The 27,242-nt window shown below is 39.8% G+C and overlaps 2 protein-coding genes across 5 annotated transcripts in view; both read right to left on the reverse strand.

The window, feature by feature from the left end:
* Nucleotides 1-5,528, reverse strand: part of LOC122990296 (TBC1 domain family member 9B) — a 34,058-nt gene extending 28,530 nt beyond the window's left edge. Inside the window, exons 1-5 of one of the 3 annotated variants that reach the window (XM_044363605.1) lie at nt 4,759-5,527; nt 4,578-4,725; nt 918-1,028; nt 708-826; nt 409-640 (exon numbers count right to left, since the gene is read on the reverse strand). In XM_044363605.1, the coding sequence (XP_044219540.1) occupies nt 409-640; nt 708-826; nt 918-1,028; nt 4,578-4,695 (580 nt within the window). In that variant the 5' untranslated portion in view covers nt 4,696-4,725; nt 4,759-5,527. Of the gene's footprint in view, nt 1-408; nt 641-707; nt 827-917; nt 1,029-4,577 lie in introns of all 3 variants that reach the window. The other 2 variants (XM_044363606.1, XM_044363604.1) reach the window with 2 other exon arrangements.
* Nucleotides 5,529-9,916: 4,388 nt separating this feature from the next.
* Nucleotides 9,917-27,242, reverse strand: part of rnf130 (ring finger protein 130) — a 43,307-nt gene continuing 25,981 nt past the window's right edge. Inside the window, exons 8-10 of one of the 2 annotated variants that reach the window (XM_044364720.1) lie at nt 19,250-19,346; nt 14,575-14,761; nt 9,917-13,927 (exon numbers count right to left, since the gene is read on the reverse strand). In XM_044364720.1, the coding sequence (XP_044220655.1) occupies nt 13,815-13,927; nt 14,575-14,761; nt 19,250-19,346 (397 nt within the window). In that variant the 3' untranslated portion in view covers nt 9,917-13,814. The other variant, XM_044364722.1, reaches the window with a different exon arrangement.

Here is a 27,242-nt window from a genome sequence, read left to right on the forward strand (position 1 = left end):
ACTGGTAACTACAGAAGTAATCCTGGTAACAAATACCTCCTGGTACCTACAGAAGTAATACTGGTAACTACAGAATTAATTCTGGTTCCTGCAGAAGTAATCCTGGTACCTACAGAAGTACCTCCTGGTAACAAATACCTCCTGGTACCTAAAGAAATAATCTTGGTAACAAATACTTCCTGGTACCTACTGAAGTAATCCTGGTATCAAATACCTCCTGATACCTACAGAAGTAATCCTGGTACCTACAGAAGCACTCCTGGTACATACAGAAGTACTCCTGGTAATTACAGAAGTACCTCCTACAGAAGTACCTTATGGTAACAACAGAAGTACTCCTGGAATATATCCTGCACAGACTGTATGAATGACATCATGATCTGCTGGCCTGTGACTGGCCAGGCGTACCTTCCTTGCCCAATAGGAATGAGTAGAAGCACAGGTGGTTGACGGATAGATAGAGCCAGCCCTGCCGTGGCACTCTGCCCTTCCAGTAGCTGCAAGAGTAATAATTCACCAGCTTCTCCTCCTCCGGCATTCGGAACAACCGCCTCATCTTTAGCTCTGCCTCCCGAAACTTCCCACAGTCCTCCTCAGGCTCCTCCCCCGGCTGCAGCCGCTTCTCCTCCGCGATGAGGCCCTGCAAAAAGTGACATCATCACTGATAGGAACACACAGCAAGAGAAGACAAACAGGAAGTGACGTACACAAATCTTTCCTTTGACGAAGGTGGTGACATCTTCATCACTGTCAAAGATGGAGATGGTCTGCAGCAGGTTGGACTCCAGCCAATCCCAGTGCTCCGTGATCTCCTTCCTGTTTGAGCCTGCAAGACACAGCTGAGGTTCACAGTACAGTACAGTACAGTCCCGTACAGTAGGGTAATGTTACAGTACAGTATAGTCCAGCAGACCCACCACAAGCAATGTTCCAGTAGATCTGGGAGTCTGCAGTTTGCAGCAGAATCCTGTAAGGAGCCACTCTAGCACTGGAGTCCAGGACCACATCCAGAGTCCCAACCAGGAGACCTGCACACAGGTGGACAGGTAGACAGCGGTCAGGGACGTGAACAGGAAGGATTGGAGCAGACGAGGAGCAAAAACGCGCTCTTTAAAATGAAGAAGCCAAGTTGGTAATGTGCATTAATGGGACATGAATGCATACAGATGGAGAGGAGGAGGAGGAGAGAGGAGCTCAGTGCATCATGGGAAGTCCCCCAGCAGTCTAGGCCTATAGCAGCATAACTAAGGGCTGATCCAAGGCGAGCCTGGTCGGCCCTAACTATAAGCTTTATCAAAAAGGAAACTCTGAAGACTGAGTGATGACAGCGTGGTCCAGCCTGGACATCTTCTCCTGCTATTATTGTTATTAGTACGGAGGAGTGAAAACGCACTCTTTAATACGGTCAGGGATTTAAACATGAATGATTGGGACGGGGAGTGAAAACACGCTCTTTCAAGCGGTCAGGGATGTGAATAAGAAGGATTAGAGAGGAAGAGGAGCAAAAACACATTTTTTAAAGAGGTCAGGGATGTAAATATGAAGGATTAAAGGTGATGAGGAGCAAAAATGCGCTTTTTGAAATGGTCAGGGAGATGAACATGAAGAATTAGAGCAAGTGATGAGTGAAAACATGCTCTTTAACACAGTCAGGGACATAAACATGAATGATTAGAGGGGACAGGGAGTGAAAACGCGCTTTTTAAAGCAGTCAGGGACGTGAATAAGAAGGATTAGAGTGGATGAGGAACAAAAACGCACTTTTTAAAGTGGCCAGGGATGTGAATGTGAAGGGTTAGAGGGGACAAGGAGCAAAAACCCGCTTTTTAAAGTGGTCAGGGTTGTGAATGTGAAGGATTAGAGGGGACTAGGAGAGAAAAAGCACTATTTAAAGCGGTCAGGGATGCGAATGTGAAGGGTTAGAGGGGACAAGGAGCAAAAACCCGCTTTTTAAAGTGGCCAGGGATGTGAACTTGAAGGGTTAGAGGGGACAAGGAGCAAAAACGCACTTCTTAAAGTGGTCAGGGATGTGAACGTGATGGATTAGAGTGGACGAGGAGCAAAAACGCGCTTTTACAAGCGGTCAAGGATGTGAATGTGAAGGGTTGGAGGGGGTGAGGAGCAAAAATGCACTTTTTGAAGCGGTCAGGAATGTGAATGTGAAAGGTTAGAGGACAGCAGGAGAGAACACGGACTTTTTAAGGTGGTCAGGTATGTGAATGTGAAGGCTTAGAGGGGACAGGGAGTGAAAATGCGCTTTTTACAGCAGTCATGGATGTGAATATGAAGGGTTAGAGGGGACCGGGAGTGAAAACGCACTTTTTAAAGCGGTCAGGGATGTGAATGTGAAGGGCTATAGGGGGCGAGGAGCAAAAAGGCGCTTTTAAAGTGGTCAAAGATTTGAATGTGAAGGGTTAGAGTGGACAAGGAGCAAAAACACGCTTTTTAAAGCGGCCAGGTATGTGAATGTGAAGGGTCAGAGGGCACTGGCAGAGAAAACGCATTTTTTAATGTGGTCAGGGATGTGAATGTGAAGGGTTAGAGTGGACAAGGAGCAAAAACACGCTTTTTAAAGCGGCCAGGTATGTGAATGTGAAGGCGTAGAGTGGATGAGGAGCAAAAAGGTGCTTTTTAAAACAGTCAGGGATGTGAATGTGAAGGGTTAGAGGGGATAAGGAGCAAAAACGCACTTTTTAAAGCGGTCAGGTATGTGAATGTGAAGGGTTAGAGGGTAATGGGAGAGAAAACGCACTTTTTAAGCAGTCAGGGATGTGAATGTGAAGGGTTAGAGGGGATGAGGAGCAAAAACGCACTTTATAAAGCGGTCAAGGATGTGAATGTGAAGGGTTAGAGTGGACGAGGAGCAAAAACGCACTTTTTAAAGCGGTCAGGGATGTGAATGTGAAGGGTTAGAGGGGACGAGGAGCAAAAACAAACTTTTTAAAGCAGTCAGGGATGTGAATGTGAAGGGTTAGAGGGGACGATGAGTAAAAACACGCTTTTTAAAGCGGTCAGGGATGTGAATATGAAGGGTTAGAGTGGACAAGGAGTAAAAACGCGCTTTTTAAAGCAGTCAGGGATGTGAATGTGAAGGGTTAGAGGGGACGATGAGTAAAAATGCGCTTTTTAAAGCGGTCAGGGATGTGAATGTGATGGGTTAGAGTGGACAAGGAGTAAAAACGCGCTTTTTAAAGCGGTCAGGGATGTGAACGTGAAGGGTTAGAGGGGATAAGGAGCAAAAACGCACTTTTTAAAGTGGTCAGGTATGTGAATGTGAAGGGTTAGAGGGCAATGGGAGAGAAAACGCACTTTTTAAGCAGTCAGGGATGTGAATGTGAAGGGTTAGAGGGGATGAGGAGCAAAAACGCACTTTATAAAGCGGTCAAGGATGTGAATGTGAAGGGTTAAAGGGGATGAGGAGCAAAAAGGTGCTCTTTAAAGTGGTCAAGGATTTGAATGTGAAGGGTTAGAGTGGACGAGGAGCAAAAACGCACTTTTTAAAGCGGTCAGGGATGTGAATGTGAAGGGTTAGAGGGGACGAGGAGCAAAAATGCACTTTATACAGCGGTCAAGTATGTGAATGTGAAGGGGTAGAGTGGACAAGGAGTAAAAACGCACTTTTTAAAGCAGTCAGGGATGTGAATGTGAAGGGTTAGAGGGGATGAGGAGCAAAAAGGCACTTTTTAAAGCAGTCAGAGATGTGAATGTGAAGGGTTAGAGTGGACAAGGAGCAAACACGCGCTTTTTAAAGCAGTCAGGGATGTGAATGTGAAGGGTTAGAGGGGACGATGAGTAAAAACGCGCTTTTTAAAGCGGTCAGGGATGTGAATGTGAAGGGTTAGAGGGGACGATGAGTAAAAACGCGCTTTTTAAAGCGGTCAGGGATGTGAATATGAAGGGTTAGAGTGGACAAGGAGTAAATATGCACTTTTTAAAGCGGTCAGGGATGTGAACGTGAAGGGTTAGAGGGGACGATGAGTAAAAATGCGCTTTTTAAAGCGGTCAGGGATGTGAATGTGATGGGTTAGAGGGGACGATGAGTAAAAACGCGCTTTTTAAAGCGGTCAGGGATGTGAATGTGAAGGGTTAGAGTGGACGATAAGTAAAAACGCGCTTTTTAAAGCGGTCAGGGATGTGAATGTGAAGGGTTAGAGTGGACAAGGAGTAAAAACGCGCTTTTTAAAGCGGTCAGGGATGTGAACGTGAAGGGTTAGAGGGGACGATGAGTAAAAATGCGCTTTTTAAAGCGGTCAGGGATGTGAATGTGATGGGTTAGAGGGGACGATGAGTAAAAACGCGCTTTTTAAAGTGGTCAGGGATGTGAACGTGAAGGGTTAGAGGGGACGATGAGTAAAAACGCGCTCTTGAAAGCAGTTAAAAACATGAACGTGAAAATGAGAGCGGAGGGGGAATGAAAACGCGCTCTTTAACGCGGTGGGGGACGTGAACGTGAACTTTAAGAATGGATGAGTAGTGAAGCTAGCCAGAAGCCCGTTATCTTGACCCTCCCCCCTCCCCCTCCCCACCACCATGTATAAAGTCGGCTGTAACGGACCACAGACAGACCCAGTACTTACCGGACAGCCCCCCCCCGCGACCGTGCCCCCGCCTCCTCTGTAGGATGAAGAACGGGTTGGCCCGCTCAGACACCCACAGAGCTCCGGCCAGCAGCACCTCCTCCGGCTGGATCCACATCTGTCCCCGCTGCCTGCGAAGCCTCCGCGGGTAGAGAAGCGGAGTGTGACGGTGTGTCCGCGGGTAGAGAAGCGGAGTGTGACGGTGTGTCCGCGGGTAGAGGAGCGGAGTGTGACGGTGTGTCCGCGGGTAGAGGAGCGGAGTGTGACGGTGTGTGTGGAGCTGTGACACCGCGCGGCTCCGTGTGATTCAGACAAACACCGAGCTGATGTTGTTGTTGTTTTTTTTCAGTCTGCTGACTGCACATCACTTCCGTATCTGACGCGTCCCGACACGCCCTCTGCATACGCTGCGTCATGACGTCACACACGGAGACCTTCCAGCTCGTCGTCACAACACGGAGATCAGAATTCTGTTCCACCAGTTCCAGCTGTGGTTTCATACTGGGAGGAAGGACTTTATCCTTTAAATGTCTAATAAAGAGACTCTACGCAGCAGATGATTTCCTCTTGAAAAGATGAAAGATGTTTTCTTTGGTATTTCGATTACTAAAAGGAAGATGAAGAGCAACTTGCAGGTTTTAGTTTTTACAGTTAATGTATCATGAAGATCCTATGAAAGGTTAATGTATGATTTTATTAGTTTAACGAGACATAAAGGCAGAAATTAAGGCGGTAAAATGAGCATATTGAGCAGAGCCCTTCAAACGAGCTTTTTTTTCAACAACGCGTCAGATGACGTCACATAAGGGAGTCGCTTATGGCAAGTTTTAACATTTAATGGAAAAACACTCCTATCTGTAATTACAGTTTAGATTTCCAGACAAAACTATTCTCACTAGTCAGAATGACAATTAAATATATTTACAATAATATTCTAACCAGTAGAAATTGTATTTCAAGGTATCTACAACTAAATTTAAGATATCTGAAAAGTATAAATGCCGTTTTAACATTTAATAACTAGACTGGATATTTACTGCGGATATCTGTAATTCTTCATATACATAACTGCAATATTAATTGTAGATATGTGAAATGGGAGTTTTTCCTCGTAAGAAATATTTTACAGATATTATCCAGAATGTTCACTCAGGATATCAAAAATGTCATTGTGGATAATCTGAAGTTGAAAGCAGAAACACATGAAGTCATTTGTCTGGAAGAATGAGGCTGTTGATGGTAATGTGTGAATATTGTATCTGTGTGAAATCTGTAATTGATCATTGAACAGATCAGATATATTCATTCTGTGTAAACAATCTTTGTGTCTTGTTGCTTTAAACTTTAAACACCTTATAAGACACATGAAGCCAGTAGATCATGGATGTACTATTAAATTATATAATAATAATGTATATAAGTTCTTATCATACATCCATGCTGTAGGTGGCGCCAAAAAAGAGGAAGAATCCATTCAGTTACTTTTAGAATGAAATGTTCTTTCATTTATTCACAATCCTGAATTTCCTGGTGATAAACTGACTCTTACTGCTGTTTGCTGTCCAACCTGCTCAGTATTAAACAGTCTGAAGACACCAAGACTATAACAGAGGACATGAGAGTCGGTTCCTTTAGTGACTCAAACATACATTACATGTGAGGCTGTACTGCAGTAGACTAGTAGGAATGTTGGCTGAATGAACCGGCTGCCTTCACCTTGTTCACTGTGGCCGGCCGACAGGATTAGCAGCAGTCAGCCTTTAAACACATTCACACTGAATTTACCATCTTATATCCGTTTCAATGAAACTAAACTCAACATTTTCTTTTATTACAGTGTCCAGAGGACCAGTGATAGAAAGTGGGTCAAACAAAACTAAACGGATCCTTTACTGTTGGACTGAACTCTGAGACTGTGGGACGAGTTACACTGACACACTGAAAGCCCCAAACCCTTCATCATCATCATCATTACCCAGCTCCCCATACACAGCGAAACTTAACCATTTTCCCCGCGGTTGAGAGTCTGTCTGAGCTTCCAGTCCATCATCCTCCATCAGCTGTGGAACGGCGCTACTAGCTTGAAAATGTCTCTTAAGTTTGTGGACGTAGCAGCTAAATCTGTCCAATGATTTTTTTCAGCGGATATCTTAGTTACAACCAGACTCAGCTAGCAAAGTAGTTCTGTGTTCATATCAGTGGCGACTGGTTTGAGTAGGACGGGATCATGTATTTGTCCCCCACCTGATGAAATCAGAGGGGTGGGGGGTCATTTTATATGCCAATAAAACAATTTGCTTTCAAAAACAAAAACATTTAGCATATACATATTGTTACTAAACAATATGTGAATTCTGTGAGGCATTTAGGGAACTTGGATAAATTGTAGCGTCTACTGATAGCCTGCATGAGAGGCGTTTAGGGAACATGGGTAAATTGTAGCGTCTACTGATAGCCTGCGTGAGAGGCGTTTAGGGAACATGGGTAAATTGTAGCGTCTACTGATAGCCTGCGTGAGAGGCGTTTAGGGAACATGGGTAAATTGTAGCGTCTACTGATAGCCTGCGTGAGAGGCGTTTAGGGAACATGGGTAAATTGTAGCGTCTACTGATAGCCTGCATGAGAGGCATTTAGGGAACTTGGATAAATTGTAGCGTCTACTGATAGCCTGCGTGAGAGGCGTTTAGGGAACATGGGTAAATTGTAGCATCTACTGATAGCCTGCGTGAGAGGCGTTTAGGGAACATGGGCAAATTGTAGCGTCTACTGATAGCCTGCGTGAGAGGCGTTTAGGGAACATGGGTAAATTGTAGCGTCTACTGATAGCCTGCATGAGAGGCATTTAGGGAACTTGGATAAATTGTAGCGTCTACTGATAGCCTGCGTGAGAGGCGTTTAGGGAACATGGGTAAATTGTAGCATCTACTGATAGCCTGCGTGAGAGGCGTTTAGGGAACATGGGCAAATTGTAGCGTCTACTGATAGCCTGCGTGAGAGGCGTTTAGGGAACATGGGTAAATTGTAGCGTCTACTGATAGCCTGCATGAGAGGCATTTAGGGAACTTGGATAAATTGTAGCGTCTACTGATAGCCTGCGTGAGAGGCGTTTAGGGAACATGGGTAAATTGTAGCGTCTACTGATAGCCTGCATGTGAGGCGTTTAGGGAACATGGGTAAATTGTAGCGTCTACTGATAGCCTGCTTGAGAGGCGTTTAGGGAACATGGGTAAATTGTAGCGTCTACTGATAGCCTGCATGTGAGGCGTTTAGGGAACATGGGTAAATTGTAGCGTCTACTGATAGCCTGCGTGAGAGGCGTTTAGGGAACATGGGTAAATTGTAGCGTCTACTGATAGCCTGCATGAGAGGCATTTAGGGAACTTGGATAAATTGTAGCGTCTACTGATAGCCTGCGTGAGAGGCGTTTAGGGAACATGGGTAAATTGTAGCATCTACTGATAGCCTGCGTGAGAGGCGTTTAGGGAACATGGGCAAATTGTAGCGTCTACTGATAGCCTGCGTGAGAGGCGTTTAGGGAACATGGGTAAATTGTAGCGTCTACTGATAGCCTGCATGAGAGGCATTTAGGGAACTTGGATAAATTGTAGCGTCTACTGATAGCCTGCGTGAGAGGCGTTTAGGGAACATGGGTAAATTGTAGCGTCTACTGATAGCCTGCATGTGAGGCGTTTAGGGAACATGGGTAAATTGTAGCGTCTACTGATAGCCTGCTTGAGAGGCGTTTAGGGAACATGGGTAAATTGTAGCGTCTACTGATAGCCTGCATGTGAGGCGTTTAGGGAACATGGGTAAATTGTAGCGTCTACTGATAGCCTGCGTGAGAGGCGTTTAGGGAACATGGGTAAATTGTAGCGTCTACTGATAGCCTGCATGAGAGGCATTTAGGGAACTTGGATAAATTGTAGCGTCTACTGATAGCCTGCGTGAGAGGCGTTTAGGGAACATGGGTAAATTGTAGCGTCTACTGATAGCCTGCATGTGAGGCGTTTAGGGAACATGGGTAAATTGTAGCGTCTACTGATAGCCTGCATGTGAGGCGTTTAGGGACCATGGGTAAATTGTAGCGTCTACTGATAGCCTGCATGTGAGGCGTTTAGGGAACATGGGTAAATTGTAGCGTCTACTGATAGCCTGCATGAGAGGCATTTAGGGAACTTGGATAAATTGTAGCGTCTACTGATAGCCTGCGTGAGAGGCGTTTAGGGAACATGGGTAAATTGTAGCGTCTACTGATAGCCTGCATGTGAGGCGTTTAGGGAACATGGGTAAATTGTAGCGTCTACTGATAGCCTGCATGTGAGGCGTTTAGGGACCATGGGTAAATTGTAGCGTCTACTGATAGCCTGCATGTGAGGCGTTTAGGGAACATGGGTAAATTGTAGCGTCTACTGATAGCCTGCATGAGAGGCGTTTAGGGAACATGGGTAAATTGTAGCGTCTACTGATAGCCTGCTTGAGAGGCGTTTAGGGAACATGGGTAAATTGTAGCGTCTACTGATAGCCTGCGTGAGAGGCGTTTAGGGAACATGGGTAAATTGTAGCGTCTACTGATAGCCTGCGTGAGAGGCGTTTAGGGAACATGGGTAAATTGTAGCGTCTACTGATAGCCTGCATGTGAGGCGTTTAGGGAACATGGGTAAATTGTAGCGTCTACTGATAGCCTGCGTGAGAGGCGTTTAGGGAACATGGGTAAATTGTAGCGTCTACTGATAGCCTGCGTGAGAGGCGTTTAGGGAACATGGGTAAATTGTAGCGTCTACTGATAGCCTGCATGTGAGGCGTTTAGGGAACATGGGTAAATTGTAGCGTCTACTGATAGCCTGCATGTGAGGCGTTTAGGGACCATGGGTAAATTGTAGCGTCTACTGATAGCCTGCATGTGAGGCGTTTAGGGAACATGGGTAAATTGTAGCGTCTACTGATAGCCTGCATGAGAGGCGTTTAGGGAACATGGGTAAATTGTAGCGTCTACTGATAGCCTGCATGAGAGAGGCATTTAGGGAACATGGGTAAATTGTAGCGTCTACTGATAGCCTGCATGAGGTACTGAGACATCTGAACAGGCACATTTTGAACAGGCACTGCACTAGTTTCACATTGATTTTAAAATCTTATTGCTGACTTTTAAAGCCTTGAACGACCTTGCACCTGCATACATTATTGACCTGGTGTGAGTCCTCCCAGCCATTAAGCTCTAACCCAAACCCTAACCTTGCTGGTGACTCCCAGCTCACGGTTGGTGAATGAGGGTGATCAGGCTTTTCCTGTATTGATCAAAGTTATTTCCTCTGTGGATGAATAAAGGCAGAGTCTGAGTGTTAAAGGCAATAATGACACTTTAATGACACTTTGATGCTGAGGCAGTAAAAGACACAGTGAACTGAAAGCATAACACACATCTTCATCATCATCAGTATACATGGACACAGAGACGAGAACACAGAGACAGAAGCTCAGAGACCTGCAGGACTTCATTAGGCCACTTCAGAGATAATATTGATCTATGGGTCAGATTATAGATTGTATAATGTTGTTTATATACGGTGCCTTTCACTGAGGGCTGATTAGTACACGCTGAGTAATTCACAAGCTGTAATACATGTTAAAGGAGCAGTCCATCACTTCAGCAAACCCTCCAATCCTCCGTTTACTGAACACAAGCAGACATCAGTGTTTCATAAATGTGTGATGGGAAATAGAGATTCAATGATTAATGAGTGGACTGTTGAAGTGTTTCCATGTTTAATTCACCAAACAGCACAGATGACTATCATGCTGTTTATTTACCCCTCAAATTACACCATAATCCAGTCATTTATCCATTAATTAAACCAAAAATATGGGGTCAACCAACTATCACGTTTAAAGAGATTCATAACCTTCAAAGTGCAAACTTTTATGTTTATTGTTTGATTTTTGAAAGTATTTTAAGGTGTAAAAACCTTTTAAACTGGAAACAACATCCATTAAAAACCTCTTCACACACCAGAGTCCATTATGTTTCTGTCAGTTTTGATCTCTGTTAGCTGCTTAGCTAATAGGGTACATTCATTTTTCTCTTATGATGGAGCTATACTTGCAATTTCCCTCTGCATCCAATCTTTGTGCTAAGCTAGGCTAACCATGTCCTGGACCCAACGTCCTCACAAACACCCTATGTCCCCACAAACACCCGACGTCCCCACAAACACCCGACGTCCCCACAAACACCCAACGTCCCCACAAACACCAGATGTCTTCACAAACACCCGACGTCCCCACAAACACCCGACGTCCCCACAAACACCCGACATCCTCACTAACACCCGACGTCCCCACAAACACCCGACGTCTTCACAAACACCCGACGTCCCCACAAACACCCGACGTCTTCACAAACACCCGACATCCTCACTAACACCCGACGTCCCCACAAACACCCGACGTCCCCACAAACACCCGACGTCTTCACAAACACCCGACGTCTTCACAAACACCCGACGTCTTCACAAACACCCGACGTCCCCACAAACACCCGACGTCTTCACAAACACCCGACGTCCCCACAAACACCCGACGTCCTCACAAACACCCGACGTCCTCACAAACACCCGACGTCCCCACAAACACCCGACATCCTCACTAACACCCGACGTCCCCACAAACACCCGACGTCCCCACAAACACCCGACGTCCTCACTAACACCCGACGTCCTCACTAACACCCGACGTCCCCACAAACACCAGACGTCTTCACAAACACCCGACGTCCCCACAAACACCCGACGTCCCCACAAACACCCGACGTCCCCACAAACACTCGACGTCCCCACAAACACCCGACGTCCCCACAAACACCTGACATCCCCACAAACACCCTATGTCCCCACAAACACCCGACGTCCCCACAAACACCTGACATCCCCACAAACACCCAGGAAACTACAGGTGATGTTTCTGTTACAACTTCAACAGTCACAAATTAAACTGATTGTTCTTATGAGCCACATTAGGATAACGAGCAGGACTCAAACTCCAATAACATTTCTGCTTAATGAGAAATATCTCAACTACAGCAGGTCAAACCTCATTTATTCATATATTTCAATAATACTGGAGCTTTAATATTTGAGATGTGTTTATACTGTTGGCTGTATTTCCAACACATTACAGAAGTATGTTTTCCAACCTTTAGGAGATATAATGAAGAAGGTTCATATTGTTATTGAGAGGTGAACCTTTCATTGCTTGTTCAAAACTGCACATTATATACATGATGCAGCAGTCACAGGCTGTAAAACCATGTGACTGGAATCATCTACTGCTCTAATTTCCATGTCGCCTAGACTTATTTATTTATGTATTTAAGCCATGCGAGTTTGTTTACTTGTATGTGAATATCATTATGATACTGAGCTTTTTATTAACTTTGACATCACAGTTTTGCGCATATGATCTCAGTAACTTGTTAAATACACTAAGTTATTTGTACACATAATAAGTGGAACTATTTCCTGAATTTAGGTTTGTACCTTTGTCTAAAGGGAACTACAATACTTTAGAGCTGCAATGATTAGTTGATTAATCGGTTAGTTGACTGGAAAAAAAATCTGTAACTATTTTGATAATCGATAAATAATTTCAGTCATTCAAGTCAAATATCAAACATCTGCTGGTTCAGCTTCTCCAATATATTGATTTTCTGTTTTTCTTTTTCTAATTGACGATGATGAAATATCTTTAATCTTCATTAAAACCAGCTTCTGCAGAGACATCACTCTGAGCTCTCGTATATGAATTCTCACCATTTTATAGATAAAATGATGAATTGAGTAAATAATCAGCAGATTAATTGACAATCAAAATAATCTTCAGTCACAGCTCAACAACACGTCGTGATCATTTGTGTCTCGATAAACGCGGACCTGACCTGTTTGTGATGAAACTAAAATGATCCTCTGACAGATTGAAACTGGAGGACCGAGGCCAGGACGCCCCCCCTGAGGAACCCCAATTATGACTGAACAGAGAGCAGGAGGATTCACTTAAGTGTTGTACTGTTCCTTTAAATCAAATGTTTTTTGCTACAGGGGAGTTAACACTGTGACAGTGAACAGTCCACAGAGGACCACCGGTAGAGGTCTACCTCTGGTTCTAGTTTCAGGACGGGAAGAATCAGCTCAGTCAGTATTTACAGACAGAAAACAGTCCGTTAATGATGCGTCTTCAGGCAGCCAATCAGAATGTCGGTGTAATGAATCAGCAAGTTTAGACCGACAGACTGAATGCAGAACATCAGGGTCTTTGGGTTCACTCTGGTTCTGGTCAGGTGAGATTGTCTCTGCTGTAAATCTTTGGACCTGTTTTCCAGGAACCCAGGAACCCCTTTAGGAGCTCAGAAAGTTTTCCAGGAACAAAGGAACCCTTTAAAGACCTCAAGAACTTTTCCAGGAACACTTTTAGGCACTCAGGAACTTTTACAGGAGCCTTTAGGAACTAGGACATTTTCCGAGAATCCAAGAACCTTTTAAGACCCTGGGAATGTTTCCAGAACCTCTTTAGGATCCTGGGAACATTTCCAGAGACCCAGGAATCTTTTAAGAAATCAGGATCTTTTCCAGAAACCCTCTTCAGGAACCAGGAACCTCTTAAGCAGCTAATAAAGTTTTCGCGGAAGCATTTTAGGAAGTCAAAGACCTTTTCCAGAACCCAGAACCTTTTCCAGGAACCATTTTCAGGAACCATTTTAGGATCTCTTTTCCACGAACATATCAGCCACCAAGTTTTCCAGGAACCAAAGATCCCTTTTAGGATCCCCTGACCCTGGTACCTGTTTCAGGAAACCACTGAGGGATTCAGGAAAGTTTTCCAGGAAGCAAAGAACCCTTTCAGGAATTCAGGAACTTTTGTAGGAACTCAACAACAACACCTCTACCGTCCACCAGGGGGCTGAGTTCAGGTTCTGGATCCTGGGTCAGGGTGGTTCTGGAGTTCAGTTCTCTGGATTATTTGTTTAAAAACTGCCGTCTGTGGTTCCTCCTCCAGAGTTTTTCTTCTTGGGAAATAAAATACGAGAGTCTAAACTGAGACCAGGACCCAGAGTTCAGTCGATGTAATAAATGATCAAAAGTCAGTCCAGGTCGTCATTATCAACCCCCCCGTCCTGAAAGATTGTCCGTCCATCAGCAGGAGGGAGGTGGTGGTGATGGGAGGGGGTTGTAACCGTGACAACAAGCCTCAGGACTTGTTGTCGTCATACAGGTCATGCGAGGCCTGAATGTCTGGCAGCTCCATCTCACAGACGACGCTGCGAGGAGACATCGAGTTCCTGTTGAAGAAGTGACCGCCGCCTGACAAGAAGAAGAAGAATCAACATTCAGTTCAAACCAAAATCACATTATTTTATCCCTCACATATAATTTTTTCTCATCAACACAGATGGATTATTAAACTAGGATATCAGTGAATTCAAGGTTTATTCAAGGAGGTTCCACTAATTCCAGACTTGTTAGTTTCTGATGTTGTTTTCTTTGTTTCAGACAAACAGAACATCAGACACACAAATAAAACTAAAAAACAGGAACACTGATGGAAGCTGAAATAATAAAAGAGCAGAGAAAAAAACCCCAAAAACAAATAACATCACTAAGAAGGATAAAATGACCTACTATTATTCTTTATTTCTTTATTGGACCTTAAATATTGAACTGCAGCCGTTTTGGACAGATTTGGATCCACATGGACATTTTAATTAATTAATTAGGATTCTTACAGAGAAAATTGGAGCAATAATTATCAATCAACACTTGGAGTGTAACAGTACACAAAGTACGCATTTTGGTCCTTTATTTTAAAAAATGTCAACATCAAACAGCGGCTCGTTGGCCGTCTGTCAAATGGGGAATATTGCGATTAGATCATCACGCTTTTGTCTCCAATCATCTAGTTTATTTGCCAGACCCAGAAATCCATTAACTGCCTCATGCTGTGTTCTTACTGGTCACAGCAACAGTGATGTCAGCAGGAGCCCTGGGCGTGGCCTCAGGGTGGGGGGGGCTGAGCGGCTCCAGGCTGATGGACGGCTGACTGCTGTCGCTCAGCGGCGCCCTCTGGCTGCTGGACGCCCGACTGACACCCAGACGCTCCACGTCCAACACCACGCTGTCCACGCAGGGAAGACTGGTCTGTGGACACACAGAGACAGACGGAGACAGACTTCCTGTTGTTTATATCAGAGCTAACCAATAAGAACAGAGGGCTGTTCCATCAAGTTTCGCTAATTTAAATGAGAAGTCCTTTCCATTACTGTGGCTTATATGATTCGCTGCTCAGTAACCATGGTAACTGCTCTGCGGCAGGCTAACTCGAGAGGAAACGCACCCCCAAAAGACGGTTCAGTCAGGTGTATTTTTGCACTCGCAGCACTGTTGCCATGTTCGTGTTTGGAAACAAAAGATGGAAAAACTATCAGGGACTTTTATAAAATACTTCAGTTAATCTCCAGTTTATTCGTGGTAACTTTTGTCGCAAAGTGAATTCTTTCAGTTACAAACTTTTATCATTTAAGAAATAAAAGTGTTCCAACGTTGTTTTGAGGTTATTTATTCATTCGCTCATTTTGTTCAAGCTGTGAAGACAAAAAGGAAATTAAATAAAGTCCAAACAGTGGAAACAGCTTATAGTGATCATTGCTATTCCTACATACAAATGCTTATTTATTTATTTATTTGTTTGTTTATTTAACAGGGACAGTGCACATTAATAAACATTGCTGTAAATGTGCCAGAGTCATCTGTAGTCCCTGGACAGATGTTACAGAGTCTCCCTTAAAAACAGAATATGAAGATCATTAATAAGCATGCAGAACAAATAATAAAATGAAAGAAAAAGAATATATTAATGTTAATAAAAACATCATTCAGGACATCCTTAAAACATGCAACACAGAGGCTCATAATACAAGATATGTAAACAATAAATACATTAATGTTAATAGAAATGTAGATTGAATATTATTAGACACTAACTAAAACATGCAAAGCAGAAGCACAGACATAAAAAGCATGCACAGTATGTAAAATACATAAATGAGTCTGACACAATAAAAGCACAGTAAGACATGCAGATAGCAAGATAGCAAGATAGCGACAGGTGACAGTAGACAGCGAGGGAAGTTCAGCGAGGTGCGACTACGTCTTAGTGCTGACAGAGCTGAGTACTAATTAACCATTTCTGTAAATGAGCTCTAAATGAACTGTATGTGTCCAGTTCTCTAATAGTTGCTGGGATGGAGTTCCAGTCTAGTCTAGACTGACTGAGTGGGATGATGCAATCCCCTCTTGCTGCACCTCTTGTGAACCCATATGCAGTTGTTCTTGTGTTGACAAACTGTCTGAGTGGAGGAGAGGTCAAACCGTATATAATCTTGTACATAAGACAAACATCTACATATTTAATCATGTTTTCCCAACTCAACATGTTATGTTTTTTTAATATTGGGCAATGATGAAAATGTACCGGTTTCTTATCAAGGATTTTAAGTGTTTGTTTATACAAAGACTCTATTGGTTTTAGAGTAGTGTTGCTAGCCTGCGACCAGGTTGTTAAACAGTAAATGATATGGGAAATGACCATGGACTGCATGTACATCTTAGACATATAATCTGAACCTGAAATTTGAAAGATTGAATTTGACCCGGTTACCAACATTTTTCACCTGAGCCTTGAATGAAAGTTTGGAATCAATCAAAACACCGAGGTGCTTGTATTCAGATACGACCTGTAGCCTCTCCCCTGATACAAAGACATCCGGCTCTACACTAGAACTGTTAGCATGCATACTGTTCTAGACACATGCTGTTACATGAGCCATGGAGTTTGTGAGTTCATTAGCAACTTGTGTCATGCTGCCACCATGTACATAAATTACAGTGTCATCAGCATACGTCTAGGTGTTGGTGTCAGGACATACAGATGGGAAATCATTGATATATAATGTAAATAGCAATGGGCCCAGGATAGATCCTTGTGGGACTCTTATGGACAGATGAAGGGCAGCTGATTGATGATTAGTGTTCAGATAGCAGATGATCTGTTCAGCTACCACTTCTTTGATACTGTGGGCAGGATACTGACAGGCCTGTAATTGCAGTAGAAAGGGGATCCCCACCTTTAAATATTGGAACAACAACAGCAAACTTCCAAACGGAAACATTCCCTGAGAAATCAAGAGGTTAATAATTTTGGTAATAGGATTAGTTAGTGTTGTAATGAGCTCTTAACTGCATCCATATCAAAAATATCCTTTTTCTCTGGATGGCTTAAGAGATCTAATCATTCTGGTAACCTCTGAATTAGTGACATTCCTGATGCTGAAAGCCGGTTCCATCGTATTAACTGGACAAACATTTGTGTACTCAAGTTAAAAACATTGTGCAAATGGTAGCTACAGAATCAATAAAGTAGTGGTTAAGCTTTCCATTTACTTTAAGTTCAAGAAGTTTCCTTTCTTTATTGGGATGTCCTGTTAGTTTTTAGAATGACCTCTTTCCTTTTCTATTACGGTCAAGAAAAAATCTGCCTTAGCTTTTCTTAGTTTCTTTACCACCTTGTTCCTTAAATGAGCAAAGTGTTGTCTGTCATGACTTGATTTAGTTTTTATTGCAGTTTTTAAGACAAGATCCTGTTCTTTCTTTAGTTTTAAAATGTCTGCATTTATCCAAGAGACAGTGTTTTTGTTTTTTTTTGTGTCTAATTTTGCAGTTAAAATCTTTAATAGTGCTAATAGTAATAGTCTTCATCATGGTCAATGCTGTTTAAATAAGTTGCCTACAGTAATCAAGTTGGCTGCTTACAGTGTTGTTTTTGGGTCTTTTCATGAGAACAAATGGAAAAACATTTTACAACTATGGTAATTCTATTTTTTGTACTTTACTTCCATGATAAATGGCTGCGGCACCATTATTGTCCACCTGAGGCTGCTGCGTGAACCTTGAAATCATGACAGGAAACAGAAAGTCGTCAAATGTCGTCTCCTTGAAGCTTATGACAATAAGGGGGGGGGGGGGGGGGGGGGGGCATCGCTATCTTCACCTGTTTTGCTGTTGGGGAAAAGAAGGAACTTGTCATTAGCAAAAGTCAGAACCCGCTGTTGTCTGTTCATTAATTTATATTCATGTAGGCTAATAAATATACAAATGTCAATTAGATGGTATTCTGAATGCCATCAGTTACAATAATCATCTGTTTATAGTGATATTTGACCGGACAGATGTGATCACTATTAGCGGTTTCCACTGTACTTAAATCCTTCTGCAGTTTCTTCATCTGCGACTTCTTCATTTTTAACTTTCATTGATGCTGGTAAATTGAACTGACATCCCACAGACAAAAGCCTGTTTTTGCAGTTCGCACCTTGATGTGAAATCTGGGAAGTCCCGAACTATTGTTGGCGAGACGCACCAACGCCACCGGGAGTCATGGCAACGCAGCTGTGATGTCACCGCGGCTTTAAGTATCGGCTGCACACAGCCATCCATTGTAACTGCACCAGAGGAAGCTTTGCTTTCTCCGTGAGCCGGTTCACTAAAGGAGGTAACCCCGTGCATGTGCGATTCCCCTCACCGAGTTTGATGAGTCTCCCCTCGCTGGATGAGCTGAAACTTTTCCCGGTGTTCACCCGAACTGAGAGACAGACTCCTGCTGCACCTCAGCACTCTCACTGCCTGCAGAAGGGAGGAAGGATTTCTCCACAGAACGAAGGACCACCTCCGTGCCCTACTTGTCTTTAATTGAGTCAACTCCTCTGTTTTCTCCACAACGCCCACCAAGGATCAGCTACCATCAAACCCGCCAACAGAGTGAGAGGAAGGCCCGTCAGCGTCCGAGCCGAGAAACTGAGCTGGACCCAAAAGACAGACTGAAACGCAGCCCACTCGCTTTCTGAAGCGGTAAAGTAAGGGATGTCTGGGCAGAGACGGTGTTTGATTGTGTGTTCTTAGCTTTTAGCTTTTTAAGCTTTATTGCTCGTGGTTTGTTGTGTGATTTAACAGACCGCCGAGTCCTTTTGCCTGCAACACTGTGCAAAGTATTTGAACTGATAAGAACGGCAGCGTTTAGCGTTATTTATATCCGAGCTAACTGATAAGAACGGCAGCGTTTAGCGTTGTTTATATCCGAGCTAACTGATAAGAACGGCAGCGTTTAGCGTTGTTTATATCTGAGCTAACTGATAAGAACGGCAGCGTTTAGCGTTGTTTATATCTGAGCTAACCGATAAGAACGGCAGCGTTTAGCGTTGTTTATATCTGAGCTAACTGATAAGAACGGCAGCGTTTAGCGTTGTTTATATCTGAGCTAACCGATAAGAGGGGCAGCGTTTAGCGTTGTTTATATCTGAGCTAACTGATAAGAACGGCAGCGTTTAGCGTTATTTATATCCGAGCTAACTGATAAGAACGGCAGCGTTTAGCGTTGTTTATATCCGAGCTAACTGATAAGAACGGCAGCGTTTAGCGTTGTTTATATCTGAGCTAACTGATAAGAACGGCAGCGTTTAGCGTTGTTTATATCTGAGCTAACCGATAAGAACGGCAGCGTTTAGCGTTGTTTATATCTGAGCTAACCGATAAGAGGGGCAGTGTTTAGCGTTGTTTATATCAGTGATGACTCACCATGATGCCAAGAGCTTTGAGGATGTTGAGTTTGCACATGGGACAGGTGCAGTGTTCATTCAGCCAGGGATCCACACACACTTTATGGAAGACATGTCTGCACACACAAACATTTCTGATGAGATATTTCAACATCATATTATTTATAATGATAATGATAATGGTCTTTTTCTTTTAATTGAAGAGTTGTGACTTCATGTGTCCGAACATCTGAAACAAAAGTGTCGCTCTTCTTCATGGTTCCTGTCTAATCATCTGTGAAGATTCAGCTTGAAGGAGTTCACACAACCTGACATGTTAAAATCTGACATATTTAATCTGACATATTATAATCTGACATTTAATCTGACATGTTTAATCTGACGTATTACAATCTGACGTTTAATCTGACAAATTTAATCTGACATGTTTCAATCTGAAATATTTAATTTGACATGTTTAATATGATGTAATCTGCCATATGTAATCTGACATGTTTAACCTAACATTTTAATCTGAAATATTTAATTTGACATGTTTAACATGACATGTTTAATCTGACATGTTTTAACTGACGTTTAATCTGACATGTTTAACCTAACATTTTAATCTGAAATATTTAATTTGACATGTTTAACATGACATGTTTAACATGACATGTTTAATCTGACATGTTTTAACTGACGTTTAATCTGACATGTTTAACCTAACATGTTTAATCTGACATGTTTAAACTGGCATGTTTAACCTGACATGTTTAATCTGACATGTTTAAACTGGCATGTTTAACCTGACATGTTTAATCTGACATGTTTAACTTGACATGTTTAACTTGATACGTTTAATCTGACATGTTTAACTTGACATGTTTAATCTGACATGTTTAACCTGACATGTTTAACTTGACATGTTTAATCTGGCATGTTTAAACTGGCATGTTTAATCTGACATGTTTAATCAGACATGTTTAATCTGACATGTTTAACCTGACATGTTTAATCTGACATGTTTAATGTGACATGTTTAATCTGACATGTTTTAACTGACATGTTTATTCTGACATGTTTAATCTGACATGTTTAACCAGACATGTTTAAACTGGCATGTTTAATCTGACATGTTTAACCTGACATGTTTAACCTGACATGTTTAAACTGGCATGTTTAATCTCACATGTTTAACATGACATGTTTAAACTGGCATGTTTAATCTGACATGTTTAACCTGACATGTTTAATCTGACATGTTTAAACTGGCATGTTTAACCTGACATGTTTAATCTGACATGTTTAAACTGGCATGTTTAACCTGACATGTTTAATCTGACATGTTTAACTTGACATGTTTAATGTGACATGTTTAACCTGACATGTTTAAACTGGCATGTTTAATCTGACATGTTTAACCTGACATGTTTAATCTAACATGTTTAAACTGGCATGTTTAACCTGACATGTTTAATCTGACATGTTTAACTTGAAATGTTTAATCTGACATGTTTAAACTGGCATGTTTAACTTGAAATGTTTAATCTGACATGTTTAACTTGACATGTTTAATGTGACATGTTTAATCTGACATGTTTAATGTGACATGTTTAATCTGACATGTTTAACCTGGCATGTTTAACTTGACATGTTTAATCTGACATGTTTAACTTGACATGTTCAAACTGGCATGTTTAATGTGACATGTTTAACCTAACATGTTTAATCTGACATGTTTAACCTGACATGTTTAATCTGACATGTTTAATGTGACATGTTTAATCTGACATGTTTAATGTGACATGTTTAATCTGACATGTTTAAACTGGCATGTTTAACTTGACATGTTTAATCTGACATGTTTAACCTAACATGTTTAATCTGACATGTTTAACCTAACATGTTTAATCTGACATGTTTAACTTGACATGTTTAATCTGACATGTTTAATGTGACATGTTTAATCTGACATGTTTAAACTGGCATGTTTAACTTGACATGTTTAATCTGACATGTTTAAACTGGCATGTTTAACTTGACATGTTTAATCTGACATGTTTAAACTGGCATGTTTAACTTGATATGTTTAATCTGACATGTTTAATCTGACATGTTTAAACTGGCATGTTTAACTTGACATGTTTAATCTGACATGTTTAATGTGACATGTTTAATCTGACATGTTTAAATTGACATGTTTAATCTGACATGTTTAATGTGACATGTTTAACCAGACATGTTTAACCTGACACGTTTAATCTGACATGTTTAACCTGACATGTTTTAACTGACATGTTTAACTTGACATGTTTAACCTGACATGTTTAACCTGACATGTTTAACCTGACATGTTTAATCTGACATGTTTAATGTGACATGTTTTAACTGACATGTTTAACCTGACATGTTTAACCTGACATGTTTAACCTGACATGTTTAATCTGACATGTTTAAACTGGCATGTTTAACCTGACATGTTTAATCTGACATGTTTAAACTGGCATGTTTAACCTGACATGTTTAATCTGACATGTTTAACTTGACATGTTTAATCTGACATGTTTAAACTGGCATGTTTAACTTGAAATGTTTAATCTGACATGTTTAACTTGACATGTTTAATGTGACATGTTTAATCTGACATGTTTAATGTGACATGTTTAATCTGACATGTTTAACCTGGCATGTTTAACTTGACATGTTTAATCTGACATGTTTAACTTGACATGTTTAAACTGGCATGTTTAATGTGACATGTTTAACCTGACATGTTTAATCTGACATGTTTAATCTGACATGTTTAATCTGACATGTTTAAACTGGCATGTTTAACTTGACATGTTTAATCTGACATGTTTAACCTAACATGTTTAATCTGACATGTTTAACCTAACATGTTTAATCTGACATGTTTAACTTGACATGTTTAATCTGACATGTTTAATGTGACATGTTTAATCTGACATGTTTAAACTGGCATGTTTAACTTGACATGTTTAATCTGACATGTTTAAACTGGCATGTTTAACTTGATATGTTTAATCTGACATGTTTAATCTGACATGTTTAAACTGGCATGTTTAACTTGACATGTTTAATCTGACATGTTTAAATTGACATGTTTAATCTGACATGTTTAATCTGACATGTTTAACCAGACATGTTTAACCTGACACGTTTAATCTGACATGTTTAACCTGACATGTTTTAACTGACATGTTTATTCTGACATGTTTAATCTGACATGTTTAATGTGACATGTTTAATCTGACATGTTTAACTTGACATGTTTAACCTGACATGTTTAACCTGACATGTTCAACCAGACATGTTTAATCTGACATGTTTAATCTGACATGTTTAACCTTGACATGTTTAAACTGGCATGTTTAACTTGACATGTTTAATCTGACATGTTTAATCTGACATGTTTAACTTGACATGTTTAATCTGACATGTTTAATCTGACATGTTTAAACTGGCATGTTTAACTTGACATGTTTAATCTGACATGTTTAATCTGACATGTTTAACCAGACATGTTTAACCTGACACGTTTAATCTGACATGTTTAACCTGACATGTTTTAACTGACATGTTTATTCTGACATGTTTAATCTGACATGTTTAATGTGACATGTTTAATCTGACATGTTTAACTTGACATGTTTAACCTGACATGTTTAACCTGACATGTTCAACCAGACATGTTTAATCTGACATGTTTAATCTGACATGTTTAACCTGACATGTTTAAACTGACATGTTTAACTTGACATGTTTAACTTGACATGTTTAACTTGACATGTTTAATCTGATATGTTTAACTTGACATGTTTAACTTGACACGTTTAATCTGACATGTTTAATCTGACATGTTTAACTTGACATGTTTAACCTGACATGTTTTAACTGACATGTTTAACTTGACATGTTTAATCTGACATGTTCAACCAGACATGTTTAATCTGACATGTTTAACTTGACATGTTTAATCTGACATGTTTAACTTGACATGTTTAACTTGACACGTTTAATCTGACACGTTTAATCTGACATGTTTAATCTAACATGTTTAACTTGACATGTTTAACTTGACACGTTTAATCTGACATGTTTAATCTGACATGTTTAAACTGGCATGTTTAACCTGACATGTTTAATCTGACATGTTTAACTTGACATGTTTAACTTGATACGTTTAATCTGACATGTTTAATCTGACATGTTTAACTTGACATGTTTAATCTGACATGTTTAATCTGACATGTTTAAACTGGCATGTTTAACTTGACATGTTTAATCTGACATGTTTAATCTGTCATGTTTAAACTGGCATGTTTAACTTGACACGTTTAATCTGACATGTTTAATCTGACATGTTTAAACTGGCATGTTTAACCTGACATGTTTAATCTGACATGTTTAACTTGACATGTTTAACTTGATACGTTTAATCTGACATGTTTAATCTGACATGTTTAACTTGACATGTTTAATCTGACATGTTTAATCTGACATGTTTAAACTGGCATGTTTAACTTGACATGTTTAATCTGACATGTTTAATCTGACATGTTTAAACTGGCATGTTTAACTTGACATGTTTAATCTGACATGTTTAATCTGACATGTTTAAACTGGCATGTTTAACTTGACATGTTTAATCTGACATGTTTAATCTTGACATGTTTAAACTGGCATGTTTAACTTGACATGTTTAATCTGACATGTTTAATCTGACATGTTTAACTTGACATGTTTAATCTGACATGTTTAATCTGACATGTTTAAACTGGCATGTTTAACTTGACATGTTTAATCTGACATGTTTAAACTGGCATGTTTAACTTCACATGTTTAATCTGACATGTTTAATCTGACATGTTTAAACTGGCATGTTTAACTTGACATGTTTAATCTAACATGTTTAAACTGGCATGTTTAACTTGACATGTTTAATCTGACATGTTTAAACTGGCATGTTTAACTTGACATGTTTAATCTGACATGTTTAATCTGACATGTTTAAACTGGCATGTTTAACTTGACAAGTTTAACTTGACATGTTTAACTTGACATGTTTAACTTGACATGTTTAATCTAACATGTTTAATCTGACATGTTTAAACTGGCATGTTTAACTTGACATGTTTAATCTGACATGTTTAATCTGACATGTTTAAACTGGCATGTTTAACTTGACATGTTTAATCTGACATGTTTAATCTTGACATGTTTAAACTGGCATGTTTAACTTGACATGTTTAATCTGACATGTTTAATCTGACATGTTTAACTTGACATGTTTAATCTGACATGTTTAATCTGACATGTTTAAACTGGCATGTTTAACTTGACATGTTTAATCTGACATGTTTAAACTGGCATGTTTAACTTGACATGTTTAATCTGACATGTTTAAACTGGCATGTTTAACTTGACATGTTTAATCTGACATGTTTAATCTGACATGTTTAAACTGGCATGTTTAACTTGACAAGTTTAACTTGACATGTTTAACTTGACATGTTTAATCTGACATGTTTAATCTGACATGTTTAAACTGGCATGTTTAACTTGACATGTTTAATCTGACATGTTTAATCTGACATGTTTAAACTGGCATGTTTAACTTGACATGTTTAACTTGACATGTTTAATCTGACATGTTTAATCAGACATGTTTAATCTGACATGTTTAACCTGACATGTTTAATCTGACATGTTTAATGTGACATGTTTAATCTGACATGTTTTAACTGACATGTTTATTCTGACATGTTTAATCTGACATGTTTAACCAGACATGTTTAAACTGGCATGTTTAATCTGACATGTTTAACCTGACATGTTTAACCTGACATGTTTAAACTGGCATGTTTAATCTCACATGTTTAACCTGACATGTTTAAACTGGCATGTTTAATCTGACATGTTTAACCTGACATGTTTAATCTGACATGTTTAAACTGGCATGTTTAACCTGACATGTTTAATCTGACATGTTTAAACTGGCATGTTTAACCTGACATGTTTAATCTGACATGTTTAACTTGACATGTTTAATGTGACATGTTTAACCTGACATGTTTAAACTGGCATGTTTAATCTGACATGTTTAACCTGACATGTTTAATCTAACATGTTTAAACTGGCATGTTTAACCTGACATGTTTAATCTGACATGTTTAACTTGAAATGTTTAATCTGACATGTTTAAACTGGCATGTTTAACTTGAAATGTTTAATCTGACATGTTTAACTTGACATGTTTAATGTGACATGTTTAATCTGACATGTTTAATGTGACATGTTTAATCTGACATGTTTAACCTGGCATGTTTAACTTGACATGTTTAATCTGACATGTTTAACTTGACATGTTCAAACTGGCATGTTTAATGTGACATGTTTAACCTAACATGTTTAATCTGACATGTTTAACCTGACATGTTTAATCTGACATGTTTAATGTGACATGTTTAATCTGACATGTTTAATGTGACATGTTTAATCTGACATGTTTAAACTGGCATGTTTAACTTGACATGTTTAATCTGACATGTTTAACCTAACATGTTTAATCTGACATGTTTAACCTAACATGTTTAATCTGACATGTTTAACTTGACATGTTTAATCTGACATGTTTAATGTGACATGTTTAATCTGACATGTTTAAACTGGCATGTTTAACTTGACATGTTTAATCTGACATGTTTAAACTGGCATGTTTAACTTGACATGTTTAATCTGACATGTTTAAACTGGCATGTTTAACTTGATATGTTTAATCTGACATGTTTAATCTGACATGTTTAAACTGGCATGTTTAACTTGACATGTTTAATCTGACATGTTTAATGTGACATGTTTAATCTGACATGTTTAAATTGACATGTTTAATCTGACATGTTTAATGTGACATGTTTAACCAGACATGTTTAACCTGACACGTTTAATCTGACATGTTTAACCTGACATGTTTTAACTGACATGTTTAACTTGACATGTTTAACCTGACATGTTTAACCTGACATGTTTAACCTGACATGTTTAATCTGACATGTTTAATGTGACATGTTTTAACTGACATGTTTAACTTGACATGTTTAACCTGACATGTTTAACCTGACATGTTTAACCTGACATGTTTAATCTGACATGTTTAAACTGGCATGTTTAACCTGACATGTTTAATCTGACATGTTTAAACTGGCATGTTTAACCTGACATGTTTAATCTGACATGTTTAACTTGACATGTTTAATCTGACATGTTTAAACTGGCATGTTTAACTTGAAATGTTTAATCTGACATGTTTAACTTGACATGTTTAATGTGACATGTTTAATCTGACATGTTTAATGTGACATGTTTAATCTGACATGTTTAACCTGGCATGTTTAACTTGACATGTTTAATCTGACATGTTTAACTTGACATGTTTAAACTGGCATGTTTAATGTGACATGTTTAACCTGACATGTTTAATCTGACATGTTTAATCTGACATGTTTAATCTGACATGTTTAAACTGGCATGTTTAACTTGACATGTTTAATCTGACATGTTTAACCTAACATGTTTAATCTGACATGTTTAACCTAACATGTTTAATCTGACATGTTTAACTTGACATGTTTAATCTGACATGTTTAATGTGACATGTTTAATCTGACATGTTTAAACTGGCATGTTTAACTTGACATGTTTAATCTGACATGTTTAAACTGGCATGTTTAACTTGATATGTTTAATCTGACATGTTTAATCTGACATGTTTAAACTGGCATGTTTAACTTGACATGTTTAATCTGACATGTTTAAATTGACATGTTTAATCTGACATGTTTAATCTGACATGTTTAACCAGACATGTTTAACCTGACACGTTTAATCTGACATGTTTAACCTGACATGTTTTAACTGACATGTTTATTCTGACATGTTTAATCTGACATGTTTAATGTGACATGTTTAATCTGACATGTTTAACTTGACATGTTTAACCTGACATGTTT

This window comes from Thunnus albacares, chromosome 10, assembly GCF_914725855.1.
Source record: "Thunnus albacares chromosome 10, fThuAlb1.1, whole genome shotgun sequence".
Taxonomy (NCBI): domain Eukaryota; kingdom Metazoa; phylum Chordata; class Actinopteri; order Scombriformes; family Scombridae; genus Thunnus; species Thunnus albacares.